This window comes from Botryllus schlosseri, chromosome 2 (assembly GCF_051294905.1).
Source record: "Botryllus schlosseri isolate E-star chromosome 2, Bs_hap1, whole genome shotgun sequence".
Lineage (NCBI taxonomy): Eukaryota > Metazoa > Chordata > Ascidiacea > Stolidobranchia > Styelidae > Botryllus > Botryllus schlosseri.
This window is the reverse complement of record NC_137237.1, coordinates 577,796-594,866: the sequence shown is the minus strand read 5'-3', so window position 1 is coordinate 594,866 and position 17,071 is coordinate 577,796. Positions and strand designations below refer to the sequence as shown.

Sequence of the window (17,071 nt, the reverse complement as noted above, 5' to 3'; positions counted from 1 at the left end):
TTATTTCAGATCTGGTTAGCCTAAGAAACTGAAATTACTTACTAGTTCGAAAAGTCGTGGTGTTTAATTCTAATCTGCAAAATGTTTCTATGCCCTCTCTCATTTTCATCGTAATCTAATTCCTGAAAACGCAACAGGAGAACTGTATTGTGTGAAACGATCCAACCTTGCTGTACAGACATTTGCCATTCTCACGACGCATTTCTTTGTAATTCGGAAGTTTTTTGCTAATTCAGTAATTCCAATTTGAATCGAATTTGGAAATAAAACAATGAACAATGTAGCACTCTATTCATAATGAAATTTGGAAAAGCCATAAAATGTTGGTGTTCAGTTCATGTTCGCGAGAGAATCTACTCTAATTGTACAAATTCAATAATACTAATTTAACTCGGTATCGCGGTAATTCATACTTGTATCTGAACTACATAAACATCAATTTCAGATCTATCACGCGCTTGACGCCGAGAACCAGCTACGAAATCACCGTTGCGACATACAACATCAACGAAAAGCTACAGTCCCTCGAGACCGAAAGGTTGCGGGTCCGGACGCGATAATTTTATTTTTCATTTCAAAAATTATATTTTGCATATTGCTACTAGTATCAGGTTCGTTTTGTGTTTCCGCCTGTTTGTTGAAATCTAAATATATATGATCGTGATTACATAAATCAAACCTTCTCAAACTCTGGTCAGCAGGTTGATTGAAGAATATTCTACTTTCTGTAATTATGTGCTGCTAACCTCATGAAAATATGAATACTTTCGGAGACGATGATTTTATTCTTGAAATCAAGACGCAAAAATACCCACAAAATCAGTGTTGCGGGGAGTGATATCATGAAGGCTTGCGACGTACATGTATAAGACAAAAACCACACATAACTCGCATTCTCAAAAGTAGACGGAAAATTTTCCAGCCATCCTTTTGGCTATGTTTGATTTCGCATTGTTTCAAAGTTAACGATGCGCAAGCGCAGTTCATTTTATCAAAATGTGCAACATGCACATAAGCTACTTCGTGCCAATGCTGGGGCTTGTTCACGACTAGACAGTTATGCCATTTCCAGTATGGTGTCTAGCTCTGTACGACCAATCGAGGTTTTGAAGCTTCCACAGCAGCGGCAAGGATTGGAGTACTTAATACATCGGGCATTCAAGTGTAACTCTTCGCATGCGGCTGGTCGTTTCAAGACTCGTTCGGTACAAAGTTAATTTTGCAACAAGCCCGTAACACCCTGTAAATTTATATCTGACAAGCACCCCACGTGACGTTATTTCGAACATTTCTTCTTATGAATAAACCAGTTTAGTTTCTGACATCTCTGACTGCAGTAGCGTACCTGAAACAAAAAAAGGGATGATGACGATAAACGATAGTCATTCCAGATAGAGAGAAAGGTCACTTTTCTGCATGCACTGCATTGCAAAGGCGCGGAACCTTCCCAGCATGTAGCGCACCATTTGTCGGAGTCTCTCATGGACTGCATGCCGCTAAACAGCGACTGCATGCACGACAGGGCCGTCGGTTCCTCGCCCTGCAAGATAGAATCGGAGTTGAACAAACTGAAGTAGTCAAAATCTACTTGAAGCACTCTGACAAGTACTTCGTTACCTCGGAGTATAATAAATGATTTACACTCAAGCACAACTTGAAGTAGCAATTTCAAAGTAATTATAAAGCAAGTCCGCTAGGCCTAGGTTTTTGAATGAAAACTGTCAAGTATCATATGATAGAATGCAAATGTTTGGAATAGTAGCCGATTTTTCACTCACCACTTTGGTGTTCGAGAGAGTCTGAACAAGTTGCAGGAATGCGGGCAGTTTCGTGAACAGAAATTTCATGAGAGAATCGCGAATCACTTTTTCGCATCCCAGCTGAATTCCGGCGTCGTTCTCTTTTAGAAGCCTGTACAGTTGGACAATACAATCGTATCACAAAATCTGATGTCATTGGCATGAAAATTCCAACCATCGTGGCGAAGAAATAGCTCAAGCTCAATGCACTATTTTAAGATGATACACAAACTCCTGCATATTATTCAATTGCATATTGACGTTCTGAAAGAGTGTCTTCACATTGGAATTATAGTAGAACATGAATGACTGAGCATGCAACAACTACGAAATGAATTTAGATTCTGAATGAGCAAGAAAGACATGAATTCATATCACATCAAAGGCAAATGTCAGTTCTGCTGTAGCATTTTCAGGAAAAGCAGAAATGAGATTAGAACTTGAATGAGGGCATGGAAACAATTCACAAATTAGATCATAATTACATTACCGGCATGTCGCTCTGATATTTAGTCTTATTGGACAACTCCCGAGTATGTACGGTTGCGAGTGAAAATCCCAAGTCGCCACGTAAACTCACATCTTGACGAGCGCCGTCAAATCCGGCTTGTCCTTGGAAAGTCGTTCGCAGCAGAGAGAAAGGATCGTGGAAACCTCGTGACATTTCAGAGCCAGTATTTCATCGAAATCTTTCCTGGGGAAGAAATTAGCACGTGATCTCTTGCGACGGATCAAATATTCGGGTGAGAGCGACACTCAACACACCCGAGATGTGGTCAAAGCAAGCAACAACGTAAAATTTTACTCAATTACAAGCAGCAATTCCCAGGACGATTCAAAACCGTTTCCAGTGAAACAAAAAAAAAGTCTGAAAATTGGTCAAGTGCGTAGGTAGAGATTCAAAATAGTACATTTGGTTGAGAAACAGAATGAAGCTTTAAGCAAATTTGTACAACTAGAAAAATGTTCAGCTCTTCCAAATTAGATCAGAATCAGAATGATAGATACACAGTTTCTTCCAAATTAGATTACAATTAGAGAAACTAAATTCAAAGCTGACTTGAAAATAAATACAACAATTAAATCACGTTCAGCGTTTTCAGGAAAACCAGAAATCTGATTAGAATCAAAATGAGATCATAGAAACGTATCACAAATCAGATTAGAATTAGATTGCTGGCAGTTCATTTTAAGCAGTTTAATCAGAGAAACAGAATTACCTAGTTGTCGAAGTCTGGTAGCAGCCTGAATATTTACGAAATCTGAAGACTCACTCATTTCGGACACATTTTCTCCCAAGATCGTCCAAAACGTTTCGGCAATTCTTCAGAACCGAAACATCGCACAGTTGATCCATCACCAATATCACCACCTGAAATTGGAACCTCTCATGGAATCTATTCCATAAATTACGAACAACGTGGTTCTACTACTAAAATGATACGCTCATTGCCACTAAGAGTTATTTATCATCGAGAATTACAGTTTCGATATTATTTTTCACTGTGCAAATCTGTAAACCCCAATCGTGAGTGAAGCTATGCACGTTACAGGAATTGAGATATCTGTGATGTTTGTGATCGACCCACATTGTCACAAAATACGAAGAAATAGGTACGGTCTAAAAAATACTAAATAATCGTCAATGTGCTGTAGAATTGGCATTATTATCTTTGTTAGTACATATTTGAACCTTCCAAAGCATTCAAACTATTGCTAAATCACAACGAGAGATATTAGAATACTCAACCCTGAATCAAAATCACCCAGATACTTGATCTTGCCCTGCCCTGATTACGTACAAACGGCTCACCTTGACCGGGTGGAAATTCGCCAGCATCACCATTTGCTGTAGACATTTCGCCGTGCTTTCCGATATCCGCGCTGGGTTGCTTCCTTGAGGTGTGAAGTAAGGCTCCAGCCGTTCGAACGTCAGAAAATTTCGGATGAGCGCGCTGACGTCGTGCTGTCCTGGACAAGACATATCGCGTAACAGTCTCGGCTGCAGAAAACGTCACGTCCAGAACAAGAATCACCGACGAACGAAGCCAGATCGGAGGCCGTCTTTCCGATCGAGTTTGTCGTGCTTACTTTGGCTCCGGCGTCCAGCAGAGTTCTGCATGTGTCCATTTTACCTGCGAAATATTACCACGGTACAGCGTTGGGCAACTAGTAAATGATAGCTACACAGTTGTTTTTTCAAATTAGATTACAATTTGAACGATACCTAGTTTTATCCAAATTATATTACAATTAGAATAATCGCTACAGTTTTTTCCAAATTTTATTACAATTAGAATGACAGCTACACATTTTTTTTCAAATTAGATTATAATTGAATGATAGCTACACTTTTTTCCAAATTAGATTACAATTAGAACGATAGCGTCAGTTTTTTCCCAAATTAGACTAGAATTCGGATAACTGAATTCGCATAAACCTTGAAATGGAATTCATTTCCAAATCAGAAAGAAATATCAAGAAAATCAATATCAGTTCGTATCATATCAGAGTTGATTCCAACAAGCACGAGAATGACAAATGGCTGTGCAGCAAACGTGGATCGTTTCACACTATACAGTTCTCCTGTTAGCATTTTCATAAAGTCAAAATCAAATTCTAATCGAAATGAGAGTCTAGAAATATTTCACTAATCAGACTAGAGTTGAGATTCAAGGCATTTCGTTTTAAATAGTATAATTCGGCAGACTGAATTATCATTATGTCCTCGTATTCTTGCAAAATCCTACCAGAGATTGCTGCCATCATAAGCGGGGTGTAGAAGTTTGTGTGGCAAGTAATATTGACGTCAGCGCCATTTGACAACAGGAACCGGACAATATCAGTGTGGCCGCGGTATGCTGCTTGTAAAAGTGGAGACATGTCATTCTAAATGAGAAAAAAAGAGTCGTAGAATTAATTCATTTCGAAAAAATATACATGGAAATTAGATTTTACGCGACACGAAACATATGGAATAGATGCGGTTCATGAAAGAACCGTGATATAAAATGAATGTTTACTACAGCATTACAAGATTAAGTTGCGGAAAGAAGTTCCGTTGATCACTAGAACTGGGCATAATGATAATGATTTGAATACCAGAATCTGAGTAGAGTATTAATTCTAATGATTTGAGTCGAACGGTGAGAGAGATTTTTGTAAGTACTGGAATGATACGCTTCATGACCAATGTTCCCTCTAAGCTGGGCAAGTGCGCAATCGCGCAGTGCTGACACGGTCTTTGCGCACAAAAAAATCTGAAGTGCGGACCTTTTTTTTGTTGTTACGCACTGTTGTCCAAGGGACCGCGCAGTGAGTTGGTGAGTGGGCGCAGACTTGTCAAAAATTAAAGGGAACATTGCTCTCGACACTGAGGCATAATTTTTCAGCGAAAATGATAGTTTTGATGCTGTTTTCCACTGAGGAAGGCTGCACACTTCAATTGGTCGTATTGCAGCATACGAAACATGCAGTACAAAGCATTAATGAAAATGACGTATCCGTGAAGTCGCGATCACCGTAACAGCATTATCACAAAGTGCAATGGGATAGGTATGGTCGAAAAAAACACCAAAATTATCTTGATGTGAAGTAGAACTGGCGTTATATGCTTTGTGGTCACGTAAAAGGTACATATTTGAACTTTCCACATCTTTCATACTGACGTTACGTCGTAATGAGTGATACTCGGATATCGGCTCGAAGCTCAATACTCGATCCAGAATCTAATCACTCCATACCCGATTCTCCGCAAGCTCCAGTGATCACCGAGGCTACCTAAGCTGTTGGGTGCAATTGGGATCTATATTGTGTACAGTACATTGGAACTAACAGTGAATAGTGAATATACCAAAATGCAGGGTGCACTGGAAAGGACAAGACAAATTTCATTATAAATACAAATTATTTCATCTCAATCAAAACACAGACACATAATGGCTGCCGCTACATATAACGAGTAACGCTTAATGAATGAATTAATAGGTACTGGCGTATACAATAACGCAAAATTTCAAAGTTTAAGCTGAAAACCAAAATGTGTACTGGCCAGAGTTGGATCAATTGTAATTTGTAATTGAGCTGAATGTAATTATTACATTTTTTCATGTAATTGTAATTGTAATTGAAGCATATCTGTTTTGTGTAATTGTAATTTGATCAAAATTTTGCTCAATTACAATCTCAATTACATTTTCATGAAAACCTGACAATCACAACATAAAATAATCATTTAATCAATCATTTATTCGTCGCACCAGTGAAAATCCGGTACGAACCAGGATGACGACGAGGGGCCTTAAGGCCTTAGTAAACAGTCAACACATCTAATAAATAGCCTATTTACATCGGTGTTCCATGCGTGCTGCTTTATAACTAGATAATTCAGTCACGCTAAACTGTTTTCCATACTTCAGTAGCAACAGAAAACTTTGTGAGTTACAATATAGGCTAAACCAGTGGTTCTCAAACTGGGGGCGGCCCCCTTGGGCGGCGTAAGAGCATCTGAACGGGGCGCGACGCTCCAGTGAACTGAAATCTTTTCCGCGCTTGGCCCGACTCACCTCCGTTTTATGGTTATTGTTCGGTGTATAGTCGGAATTTCGTATTGGAGAATTCTCTCATCAACAGTCATAACCTTCCGTACCATCAAACTATAGCCTATGTAAGGATTGCTAACTTTCTGGTTTCATTGTGTGCTATGACGATAAATGGGGCACGAAATATTTACTGTCATAAAGGGGGGCGTGTCTAAAAAAGTTAAGAGAACCAGTGGTCTAAACTAAATCTTAATATTTCAAAAATGGATGAACAGCAAATAAACTCTTCTGAAACCTGTGCTGAACCATTTCCTACGCTACAGTCAAAGTTTTTTTTTTAAATCTCTGACCAGTATCGAGGCTTGTTGCAACAATAACAAAAAAAATTCAAGTTTCCAAACAAGGCTTCATTAAACATGATCACACATTTGTAGAGATGTTATCCCAATCTGACCTCCAATCTTGGCCAAATTTACTGAGGCCAGAAACTTTTCGCACCCTAATGTTCACCAAATGCAATCTAACAGTTTCCGAGCAAGTGAAGATGTAAATGCGAACCAAAATATTGTAATTCTTAGTTATCAGGAGGTTCTTTCCATTTGCATTTATTTTAATTTTACGCACCTTATCGGTATCATCCTCATCGCTGACGCCTTACCAATTACATTTCATTATCCTGACTCAGCTCTGAGTAGCCTAATCGTTTGATTACATTTCATTGGCTGTCCTGTAGCCTATTCGCTGTTAGTCGCTCAAACCTTTGGTTCTTAACAGTCGCTTGAAACATTTTTCTGTGCTTGTAGTTTTCAGTACTCATGATTCGGAATAGTTCGAATACGTTCAAGTATTTTTTTAATCAAAGGGTATTCTACATATCAGGAATGAAACATGAATAGCTTGAGATTGTTGCTAATTACGTCGCTACGGTTGTCAAAGAACAATTATCTGTTTAAAAGTAATTGTAATTATAATTGTAATTATTTACATGTTTAACAGTAATTGTAATTTGATATTTTTAGGATTGAGTAATTGTAATTGTAATGTTAATGAAACATGCAAGGAAGTAATTGTAATTGTAATTGAATCGAAATATTGTAATTGATCCAACTCTGGTACTGACCTCATCGCTGATTGCCGTGGAGACATTTTCTTCAGTGACCAGACGCTGGACAGACCCAAAATCTCCTGGAATATTTCAAGCAATGTTTTATCTCACGGCGAATCCGAGCATACAATGTTCATCACATTTTAGAGGTGCTGCCAATGTAGCCTACTTTACTTCTATTCTTCATGAGTGCTGAAGTAGGCTTCGACTACCTTCACTCCTCCCTTTTAGGCAAAACTACTCACTTCCTCACGATTAGAATTTGGTTGGAAAAAGTAGTTTTGGAATAAGTTTGCGACACTATCATGACCGGACTCATAACCGCATGAAATAGCCTAGTTGCGTAACAGCAACTGAATATTGAATATATTTCAAGACTGCACTTACGATGCACTTACATTTATCCTGTCAATCTTACAATTCACTGTTGCAGTACGATGTATGCAATTTATAGCCAATCTACTTCGATCAGCTGCAGCTCCTTCTAGCAATCGTAAAACATATTGGCCAATCCTATGATATGTAAATCGTATTCGTACACATCTCATTTGCTTTGAAATTGACACTGTAACCATTTTTTTTGTATGTGTCCGTGATTCTGAAGTTTACGCTATTTTGTTGCCTGTTTTGTTATGTTGCGATGATGAAAAAAAATTCTCTCTCTCTCTCTCTCTTGTACGCCTCCAATTAACTGCCAAATATAACCGGCCCAACCACCAAAGCTACTAATTCGAGTTATTTTTGACCTTCCATTGTTTAGTTGAACTTGAATAGTTTTAAAATCTAATGGAAATTGCCTCTTTTACTTGTATTCGAGCTGAAATTTACTTGTGACCTCTACTTCTATTCGAGTAGCAACGTTGACTACTCGGGCCATCTCTGCTATATTTCACTTGGAATTACTGAATTTGCAAAAACTTTGTAAATTGAAAGAAATTCTGAATTAGAATGAAATAAAACAAAAATCAAGTTGACTTCATATACAATCAGACGTCATTCATAAGCATGAGAACAGCAAATGTCTGTACAGCAAGCTTACCTTGATTAGACTTAGAATGACAGTAACATAGTTCTCAAATCATATTAGAATTAAAATGATAGCTAGTTTTTTTTTTAATTAGATTCAAATCAAAACGATAGCTTCACTTTTTTTCCAAACTACTTCACAACTAACATTCTAAATTCGCAAAAACTTAGAAATGGAATCAATTACCTAGTTAGAAAAGAAATATAACAAAGATCAAATTCAGTTCATATCATAACAGAATTCATTCTCATGAACGCGAGAGTGGCGAATGTCCGTTGGCCTGCACAAAACTTGGCCCGTTTTGCAGTACACAGTTCTCATGAAGTATTTTCGGAAAATCCAGAAATTAGATAAGAGCCTTGAATTCACAAATTAGATTAGAATTATACAATCGGCATTATGCTCAAAATTAGTTGACAGCTAGAATAATAACATATATCTTCCGGTCATCCATCAATGTTTACAGAAAGGCATTCAAATATTGATCGAATTGGGAATCGACATTACTTAGTGCCATAAAGACTGACATAGATCAAAGGAAATGGATGATATAGTTTTGAAAAGGCACTGTCATTTCACAACCCTCACCATTTTCAATAGCTTTAAAAAGCCCTGCATGCAGTGGGTCCATTATCTTCTTTTTTTCATCAAGTTTCAGATCCTCGATTAATTTTGCTTCTTCATTTTGTTGGATAGCAACAGGCTCTTCCATTCTTACAGACCGAAAATTGTAGATACGCACGATAGTTAATGTTTACTAAGTCACGAAACCACGTTGAAAGTAGGTTATATGACAGTATAATATACGCTAAATGAAATTCAGGTAATTATAACCAATTAGAAAGAGATAACTATCTACTCGAGTCATTGCGCACGACCCAACACCCAACCAAGTCATGACTCGACTGACATTCAGACAAACTGAAGTGGTCCTGGCGGAATTCTAGTGGAATCTTCGCTCTAACGTGAAACTATAGAGACTGTAGGATGGAGCGACGACCCTTTGTTCTAAGTTTAGATCCGTCACGCTTGACTTTGCGGAGTAAAATTCCATTCGCGAGAGTCCGATTGTCCTATTTTACATGTAAAAGTATAGGCGATTTCGGAAATACATGGACGAATTTGACCGCCGAAAAAGGGTGGAAATATTCTAGCTAGACGTTTCAAATTTTGCATGTTACGAGGAAGCATCAATATGTTCTCACTAGAAAAATTTCACAACTGTCCTCCACCCAGAACACGTTTAAAATCAATTTCCCGCAATGCCTTATTCAGCGATAAACTCTCCGCGGCCGAATCCCGTAAACTCGTAGACAATGCTATAATTGATAAGGCTTTATGCGGTAACTGAGTGGCCGCTGATACCGATACAAATCTGCCCAAACTATTTTCTGTGCATAAGCAACCGATGAAAAAAACGAATAGACTACGCGGAAAGCGGATGAAAAAGAGCGACGAAAAGATTATCACTACATCCAAAAGATCAATATCGTACACTGTTTCATCGGGCATTAGGCCTATGTTACATTGGAAGACTGTACTTGTTCGTTTTGACATCTTCTTTTCTGTTCACTAGGCTACATCGCATTGTCTTATATCCCGTTGTACATTTCACGTCTTTAGCAGTTAAAAATAATAGATCCTCCGCGGCAATTATGGCCAAAAACTGCGCTATCCCTGGATGTACCTATGTGAACATTCCGCGTAGTGATCAATCTAGTAAGAGGTCCTTATTCACGGTACGAAGACCAGAGCTGTTAAGGAATGAAGCGGCCCAGAAGCAGCAATGGCCAGCCTCCTTCTTTCCATCAGGGACCCCTCAAAAGGAGATCGTATCAAGACGTTGCTCCATAAGGAGCCATAAGCAAAGCAGCTGTCTCAACTTCAACAGAATTAACAGTGTAATTTATAATAGAGCCGCAATCTGCGAAAATCATTTTGAGGAGAGCGACATCATTCAGCTCAAAACCACAAAGCAACTCAAAGTGGGAGCTCTGCCTAAGCTAAGTTTGCCTGAAAGATGTAGCACAATCATAAAGGTATGCAGGGTATCTCTCACTCAGATCAAGAAACCAATGCACCAAACGATTCCAATTGATATATTTATTCATATAAAAAGAAAGGAAGATACCTTTTCCAAGAAAAGAGTTGCCAGAGACAGTGAGGCACAAAAATATTCCAGATTTGGTACAATATACCATACCCGATTCCCTGCTATTGATACCAGACATTCTTGCAGTGGAAACTTTTTCCTCAGCTTGGTGAACAAGTGCATCAACAATCTTCACGAGCAAAGATGCAGCAAGAAGCTGATGCTGCAGTCCAAGAAGTTTGCTTGCCTGCTGGCAAATGTTGGAGTAGTATTGATAAATACCATCAGTACCAACGTCACAGAACACAGCATTCAAGCGTTTGACAAGTGGAACAATAAGATTTAAATCCAATTCCTCAAATCGTGGTCCACGCCTGGAAATAGAATGACAATTACGGCAAGCAATCTTCAAAATGTCCATTATTCGGTCGATGTCAATTTGCTCAGTTAGTGACGGGAGCTTATGCACTTTCCCGTGCTTCTTGAGTTCCCTTACGGTGGGAAATATGGCTTCACAGACGTAAAAACTTATTCCACTCCACTCATCCAATCCTTCAAAGCATTGGGAAATTTCCTCCTCGGTGATGGATTCCCAATCCTCCCACAATGATTCTTCGGCCATAACTTTTACGAAAAAGTATCGGTTATACAGGAATAAAAATTTCTGTGAAAGCATAATACTCAGAATTTTATTTCCGTTTTGCTAATCAAATAACAATTACCATACCGGAACAGTACATGAAGATAGCTCGCTAATTCTATAGTATCACAGCAATGTCCTCCAATAGTACGGTAAGTGACTTATATTTTCTCGTCGGCAAGTTAAAATACATACAGATTCTGCTGAATGACGCCTTCCAGAAGGACCATGATATGGCATACCCAATTCGCCTGCAACGAAATGCCGTTTCATTTTCATCGCCTGCCCTATTATTGTTATCCTCTATAATCATATAATACGCCACTATAATAGCTATTATATCATAAATCATCGCTGGTATTCACCGACCGTGCGCATAGTGCAGCGATTATATACCGGCATATTCATCGCTTCGTACGGCAACAAACGCAAGACCGTCACGCAAGTATCCAAGATATTCACTAGTCAGGCCAAACATATTAAGACGTCCAATTAGTCACAGAGTCCGTTATAATAAGTATTCAACCTCCAATACTCCGACTCATTCCCATCGATAAGCATGCATTAAACCAACCAAACACTCAACTTTCCACCGTCTGAATTCAATGTGGGATTATTAATGGTACACGTAACAATGGGTAGCTCCCTCCGCAAAGCGGAGCGTGACCTATCTAAAGGGAGTTGAAAATATTATTGCGCGCAGTGTAAATAGAGTAGTTCAACTTATATAGATATTTCGGTATATCAATGCACTAATACCGGTATAATACCTCATATTTATAGTATTATGGGCAAAAATACCATAAATATCCATTTTTACAAGATAATTGCTGAAAAACCACGCAAACAAAATATGTCGCGGATGAATATTAATTAGGCATTTAAATCAGTCGTCACTCCATCCTACAGTCTCTATAGTGAAACACCACGAATGATCATGTAAATCACTATTTCTGGGATTAACCCCGAGCGTATCGTGCAATCAGGAAATATCGACTACGGTTGAATTTTTTCTTTATTCAGGTCTAATTTGGAAAAAAAATCAGGATTTCGAGACTTAATTTAATGCAACATCGTCATTAGCTCATTGCTATCTGAAATAAATCGAGGAATAATAGTCGACATGATTCGTAACATATTCTTCGCTATAGCGAAATTATCGAATGCAACCAGAAGCGTCGACTATAATATATCATACTTTCAACGTTGTATTTGAGAGTCGAGCGGACTTGCTAATATTACAACCAATATACCACGGCAAAGTGATTAAATAGTTCTACAATATAAAAACAATTTCAGAGTATAGCGGGTCTTAGTTTATTCAAAATAAGAGCGCAAAGTTGGTCGCATTTGAGGCATACGAATATACCAATTGACACGAAAATACGATACTTTCAGTGTTATATTTGGGAGTCGAGCGGACTTGTTAATGTTACAACTAATATATCACGGCAAAGTGCTTAATTAGTTCTACAATATAAAAGTAATTTCAGAGTATAGCGGGTCTTAGTTTATTCAAAATAAGAGCGCAAAGTAGGTCCGTAGCGTCGCATTTCAGGCATACGAATATACCAATTGACACGAAAATACGATACTTTCAGCGTTATATTTAAGAGTCGAGCGGACTTGTTAATGTTACAACTAATATATCACGGCAAAGTGCTTAATTAGTTCTACAATATAAAAGTAATTTCAGAGTATAGCGGGTCTTAGTTTATTCAAAATAAGAGCGCAAAGTTGGTCGCATTTGAGGCATACGAATATACCAATTGACACGAAAATACGATACTTTCAGTGTTATATTTGGGAGTCGAGCGGACTTGTTGATGTTACAACTAATATATCACGGCAAAGTGCTTAATTAGTTCTACAATATAAAAGTAATTTCAGAGTATAGCGGGTCTTAGTTTATTCAAAATAAGAGCGCAAAGTAGGTCCGTAACGTCGCATTTCAGGCATACGAATATACCAATTGACACGAAAATACGATACTTTCAGTGTTATATTTGGGAGTCGAGCGGACTTGTTAATGTTACAACTAATATACCACGGCAAAGTGCTTAAATAGTTCTACAATATAAAAGTAATTTCAGAGTATAGCGGGTCTTAGTTTAATCAAAATAAGAGGGCAAAGTAGGTCCGTAACGTCGCATTTGAGGCATACGAATATACCAATTGACACGAAAATACGATACTTTCAGTGTTATATTTGGGAGTCGAGCGGACTTGTTAATGTTACAACTAATATATCACGGCAAAGTGCTTAATTAGTTCTACAATATAAAAGTAATTAGCCAAATTTTTTAAAAATACCTCGCGGACCGGCAGAAACGTCATCGCGGACTGGCACCGGTCCGCGGACTGGCACCGGTCCGCGGACCGGCGGTTGAGAACCACGGCTCTAACTCAAAATGTATGACAAATTCCCGGCCAGGCATAGGCTATGCCTCAATTCCAAATGTACGAAAAATCCCAATGTTTGCCAAACATTTCACGCTGAATTCAAGAGCGTTCTGCAAATGTTTTTCAGACAACGAACACATTATCGGAAAAGGCCTTCAAAGTCCATATGCCTCAATTCCAATGTTGGTCAAGTTTAACGCTGAATTCAAGAGCGTTCCGCGCCTGCATTTCGGACAATGAACACCACGTCTGAATGGACTCCAGACATGGGGTATGTATGTATTTATTGTTGGAAGAAGAAAAAGAGTGGCGCCTATCACCGTCAGGTCTTGTGCGCCACGACATTACTAAATTTTAATTTAGCAGCAATTTAAATATATCGATCACAACTCAGCACATATTCTACAACGTATTTTAAAATGCTTGGATCCGTTAGTAAGTTCACGAGGCGAAATGGAATATTCATACAAACACAAGCACGGCGCAGGAACGTTCTATGAAATTCATGCGAGGGGCAGTCTATTATAAAGTGCTCAACCGTCTCAGGCTCATTGCAGGAGCTACAATGTGGCGATGGTGCGATTCCAATCTTAAACAAGTGTGCGTTCAGTCCGCAATGACCTGAGCGCAATCGAAATAATATTCGGTCGCTAATGCGATTTTCAAGACTTGGTGTACTATGATGAAGGGATTCACGAAAAAGTTTGAAATGAGAGCCTTTATCTTCTTCGAGGTAATGTTGGTTCCAAATTTGCTTGCAATATTTCAGTATGACTTGCTTAGCTTCATGCCTCGTCAAAACTGTATTTGTAGGATTCCGCCCTTCAGATGACGTTGCTGCGGACTTTGCCAATTGGTCTGCCGTCTCGTTGCCTTTAATATCGACGTGTGCTGGTATCCAAACGAAGATAATATGTATTTTCTGGAATTTAAGCTCAAGTAGATTAGTTGAAATTTCATTTGATACCTTACTCATCCTTCGGAAACGCGCTTTTTGTAGATGCTGCAATGCACTGCAACTGTCCGACAGTAGTAAATATTTCTTGACATACGAACCGTTTTCTAAAATCCACTTCAGTGCCTCGGAGATAGCAGTTAGTTCAGCTGTGAAGCTTGACGAATACAAGGAACATCGTTTGGTTATCGACACGTGGTTTGGGATATACACTGCACATCCCGTTCCGAAGTCGTTTTTTGAGCCATCCGTATAAATATGGTCGTATCCAATGTATTTTTCTGTTATATATGACAAGGAATTCTGACGTAAATGTTCAAATGAAGTATCGGACCACTTGGAATGCAGTAGATGAAAATCTACGCAGGGAACAGGAATTTTCCATGGTTGCACAGTTGTGTGTCGATACGTATCTATTGTGAATTGTTGGAGCAAGTCGATTTTTGAGATAAGGTTGAAAGTTCGAAATTTTGGATTTGTCAAATTGTATATTTCGTGCCAGGTATCATCTAATAATTCCGTTGCTGGATTGTTGTCGGCGGAATGGGCCAGAAGAAAACAGCGATAATTAAGGCAGAGGTGTAAATGCCGGGTGTGAAGCGGCATCTCGTTACATTCGGCTTCTAAAGCGCAAATCGGAGTGCTTCGCATTGCACCGCAGCAGAGCCTCAGAGCTTGATTATGTATTATATTCAGTCTATCCAAATGTTTTTTCGCGGCAAAAAAGTATGCTGGCATCGCGTAATCGATTGTACTCCTAATCATCGCTCGATACAATTGTAACAGAGAAGATCGACTTGCCCCCCAATAAGTGCCGGTTAGGAGTCGTATCATATTCAATCGCTTTGTGCATTTCGAGGCAATAGTTTCAATGTGATATTTGTATGTTAGTCTTCTATCAAATGTGACTCCCAAATACTTCGCTTTATCTTCAAATCTCAACGGAACTCCACCAAAATCTAGCGTATGATGACCAACTTTAATTTTTCTGGTGAATATCACTGCAATTGACTTGTCAGTAGAGATCTTGAAACCCCAATCTGAGCACCATTTGTGTATCACGTCTAATGATTTTTGAACTTCCGCCACTGCGTCAGTTAACGACAACTCACTGTCCCATACTGCACAGTCGTCAGCAAAGAGACCATTTCCCACCTGCAATAAGGGTGCCAAATCATTTATCATTACTGCAAAGAGGATGGGGCTTATAGAGCTTCCTTGCGGAAGACCATTTTCAAGTTGAAATGGGGTGGATAGCGAAGAACCAATGCGAACCGAGAACGATCTGTCACGTAGAAAATCTGATATCCATTTCAGCAACCTCCCATGTATGCCGAGGGCAGACAGTTTATAGAGCAAACCATTTCGCCATACCATATCGTAGGCTTTCTCGATGTCGAGAAAAACTGCAACTACTGATCTCTGATTGTTCAGTGCCTTATATATGGTGTCGTGTAGGCGAAGTATATGGTCTAGGGTACTGCGATCGTGACGAAAACCCGACTGGGAGTAATGAAGAAGATCGTTCGCCTCAAGAAACCACTGAAGTCTATTTACTATCATCACTTCCATAACCTTACAAAGATGGCTGGACAATGAGATGGGTCGATATGATCCGGCTTTAGAAGGATCCTTTCGTGGTTTTAGGATAGGAACTACTACAGCATGTTTCCAGGATTTAGGTAATTTTCCATCTCTCCATGAAATGTTATATAGCTTAAGAAGCTCGGTCTGGGCGGACGTCGAAAGATTTTGCAGCATTTGATAATTTATCGAATCCCGTCCAGGAGAAGAGATTTTCCGACTCTGTAGTGCCTCCCTAAGTTCCGACATCTGAAACGGCGCATTCATTGGATCTTCCAGATTCACATTGAAAGGTAGACACGATGTAATATGTTGGTCACGTTGACTCTTGGAAAGGAGGAAATTCGAAGCGTAGTTATCGGATCTGCTTATGGTAGCGAAGTGCTCGCCTATTTTTTCTGCTTTTGACATGTCTTCGGTGTGATCAACTTCATTTACTCGGATATGAGGAATTTGCTGATGCGCTGTTGTACCAGCGATGCTACGAATAACCCGCCATACGTGATTTAAACGTGATTTATTATTCAGCGAGGAACAGAAAGACTCCCAGCAAAAGCGTTTTGCTTCGAGTATAGTTCTTCTGCATGCGGACCTGGCCTTTTTGAAGTTTATAACGTCTGTTATATCAAAGGTGCGCTTCATTCTTAAATAGGCTGCTTTTTTCCTACGAATCATTCTCTCACATTCGGGACTCCACCAAGGGACAGATTTCTTGTCCATATTCCTTGTCTTTGGTATTGATCGATTCGCTGCTGTCGTTATGCATTTTGTTAGAATAGTATTTGCAGACTCAACATCTCGTTGATCGGACAAATCGATCATTTCATCTGCAATTCGGGAGAACTTCTTCCAATTGGCTTTCTTGAGCGACCACGATGGTGGTCGATAAAAGGAAGTTATCGCCGAGTTTGTCATATACTTCGTG

At 39.1% G+C, this 17,071-nt stretch overlaps 2 protein-coding genes across 2 annotated transcripts in view; one reads left to right on the top strand and one right to left on the bottom strand.

Annotated features, from left to right (window-relative positions):
- Nucleotides 1–688, top strand: part of LOC145432872 (tenascin-X-like) — an 81,443-nt gene extending 80,755 nt beyond the window's left edge. The window contains exon 98 of the mRNA XM_080309695.1: nucleotides 446–688. Within this exon, the coding sequence (XP_080165821.1) occupies nucleotides 446–560 (115 nt within the window). The 3' untranslated portion in view covers nucleotides 561–688. The remainder of the gene's footprint in view (nucleotides 1–445) is intronic.
- On the bottom strand, nucleotides 202–9,393 carry LOC145432886 (ankyrin repeat and MYND domain-containing protein 2-like). Its single transcript, XM_080309717.1, has 11 exons — nucleotides 9,061–9,393; nucleotides 7,461–7,525; nucleotides 4,550–4,688; nucleotides 3,836–3,934; nucleotides 3,613–3,770; nucleotides 3,074–3,171; nucleotides 2,380–2,493; nucleotides 1,779–1,911; nucleotides 1,409–1,540; nucleotides 776–1,345; nucleotides 202–718 (listed from the first exon to the last, which is right to left on the bottom strand). Exons 1-10 carry the CDS (start codon nucleotides 9,182–9,184, stop codon nucleotides 1,277–1,279), a joined length of 1,131 nt encoding a protein of 376 aa, XP_080165843.1. The 5' UTR covers nucleotides 9,185–9,393; the 3' UTR covers nucleotides 202–718; nucleotides 776–1,276.
- Between the last annotated feature and the right edge of the window lie 7,678 nt (nucleotides 9,394–17,071).

Coding starts and splice junctions, on each gene's coding strand:
- LOC145432886 (XM_080309717.1), bottom strand. CDS start 9,184: ATGGAAGAGCCTGTTGCTATCCAACAAAATGAAGAAGCAAAATTAATC. Junction 4,689..7,460: donor CCACGGCAATCAGCGATGAG/GTCAGTACCAGA, acceptor TTTCTCATTTAG/AATGACATGTCTCCACTTTT. Junction 3,935..4,549: donor TATGATGGCAGCAATCTCTG/GTAGGATTTTGC, acceptor AATATTTCGCAG/GTAAAATGGACACATGCAGA.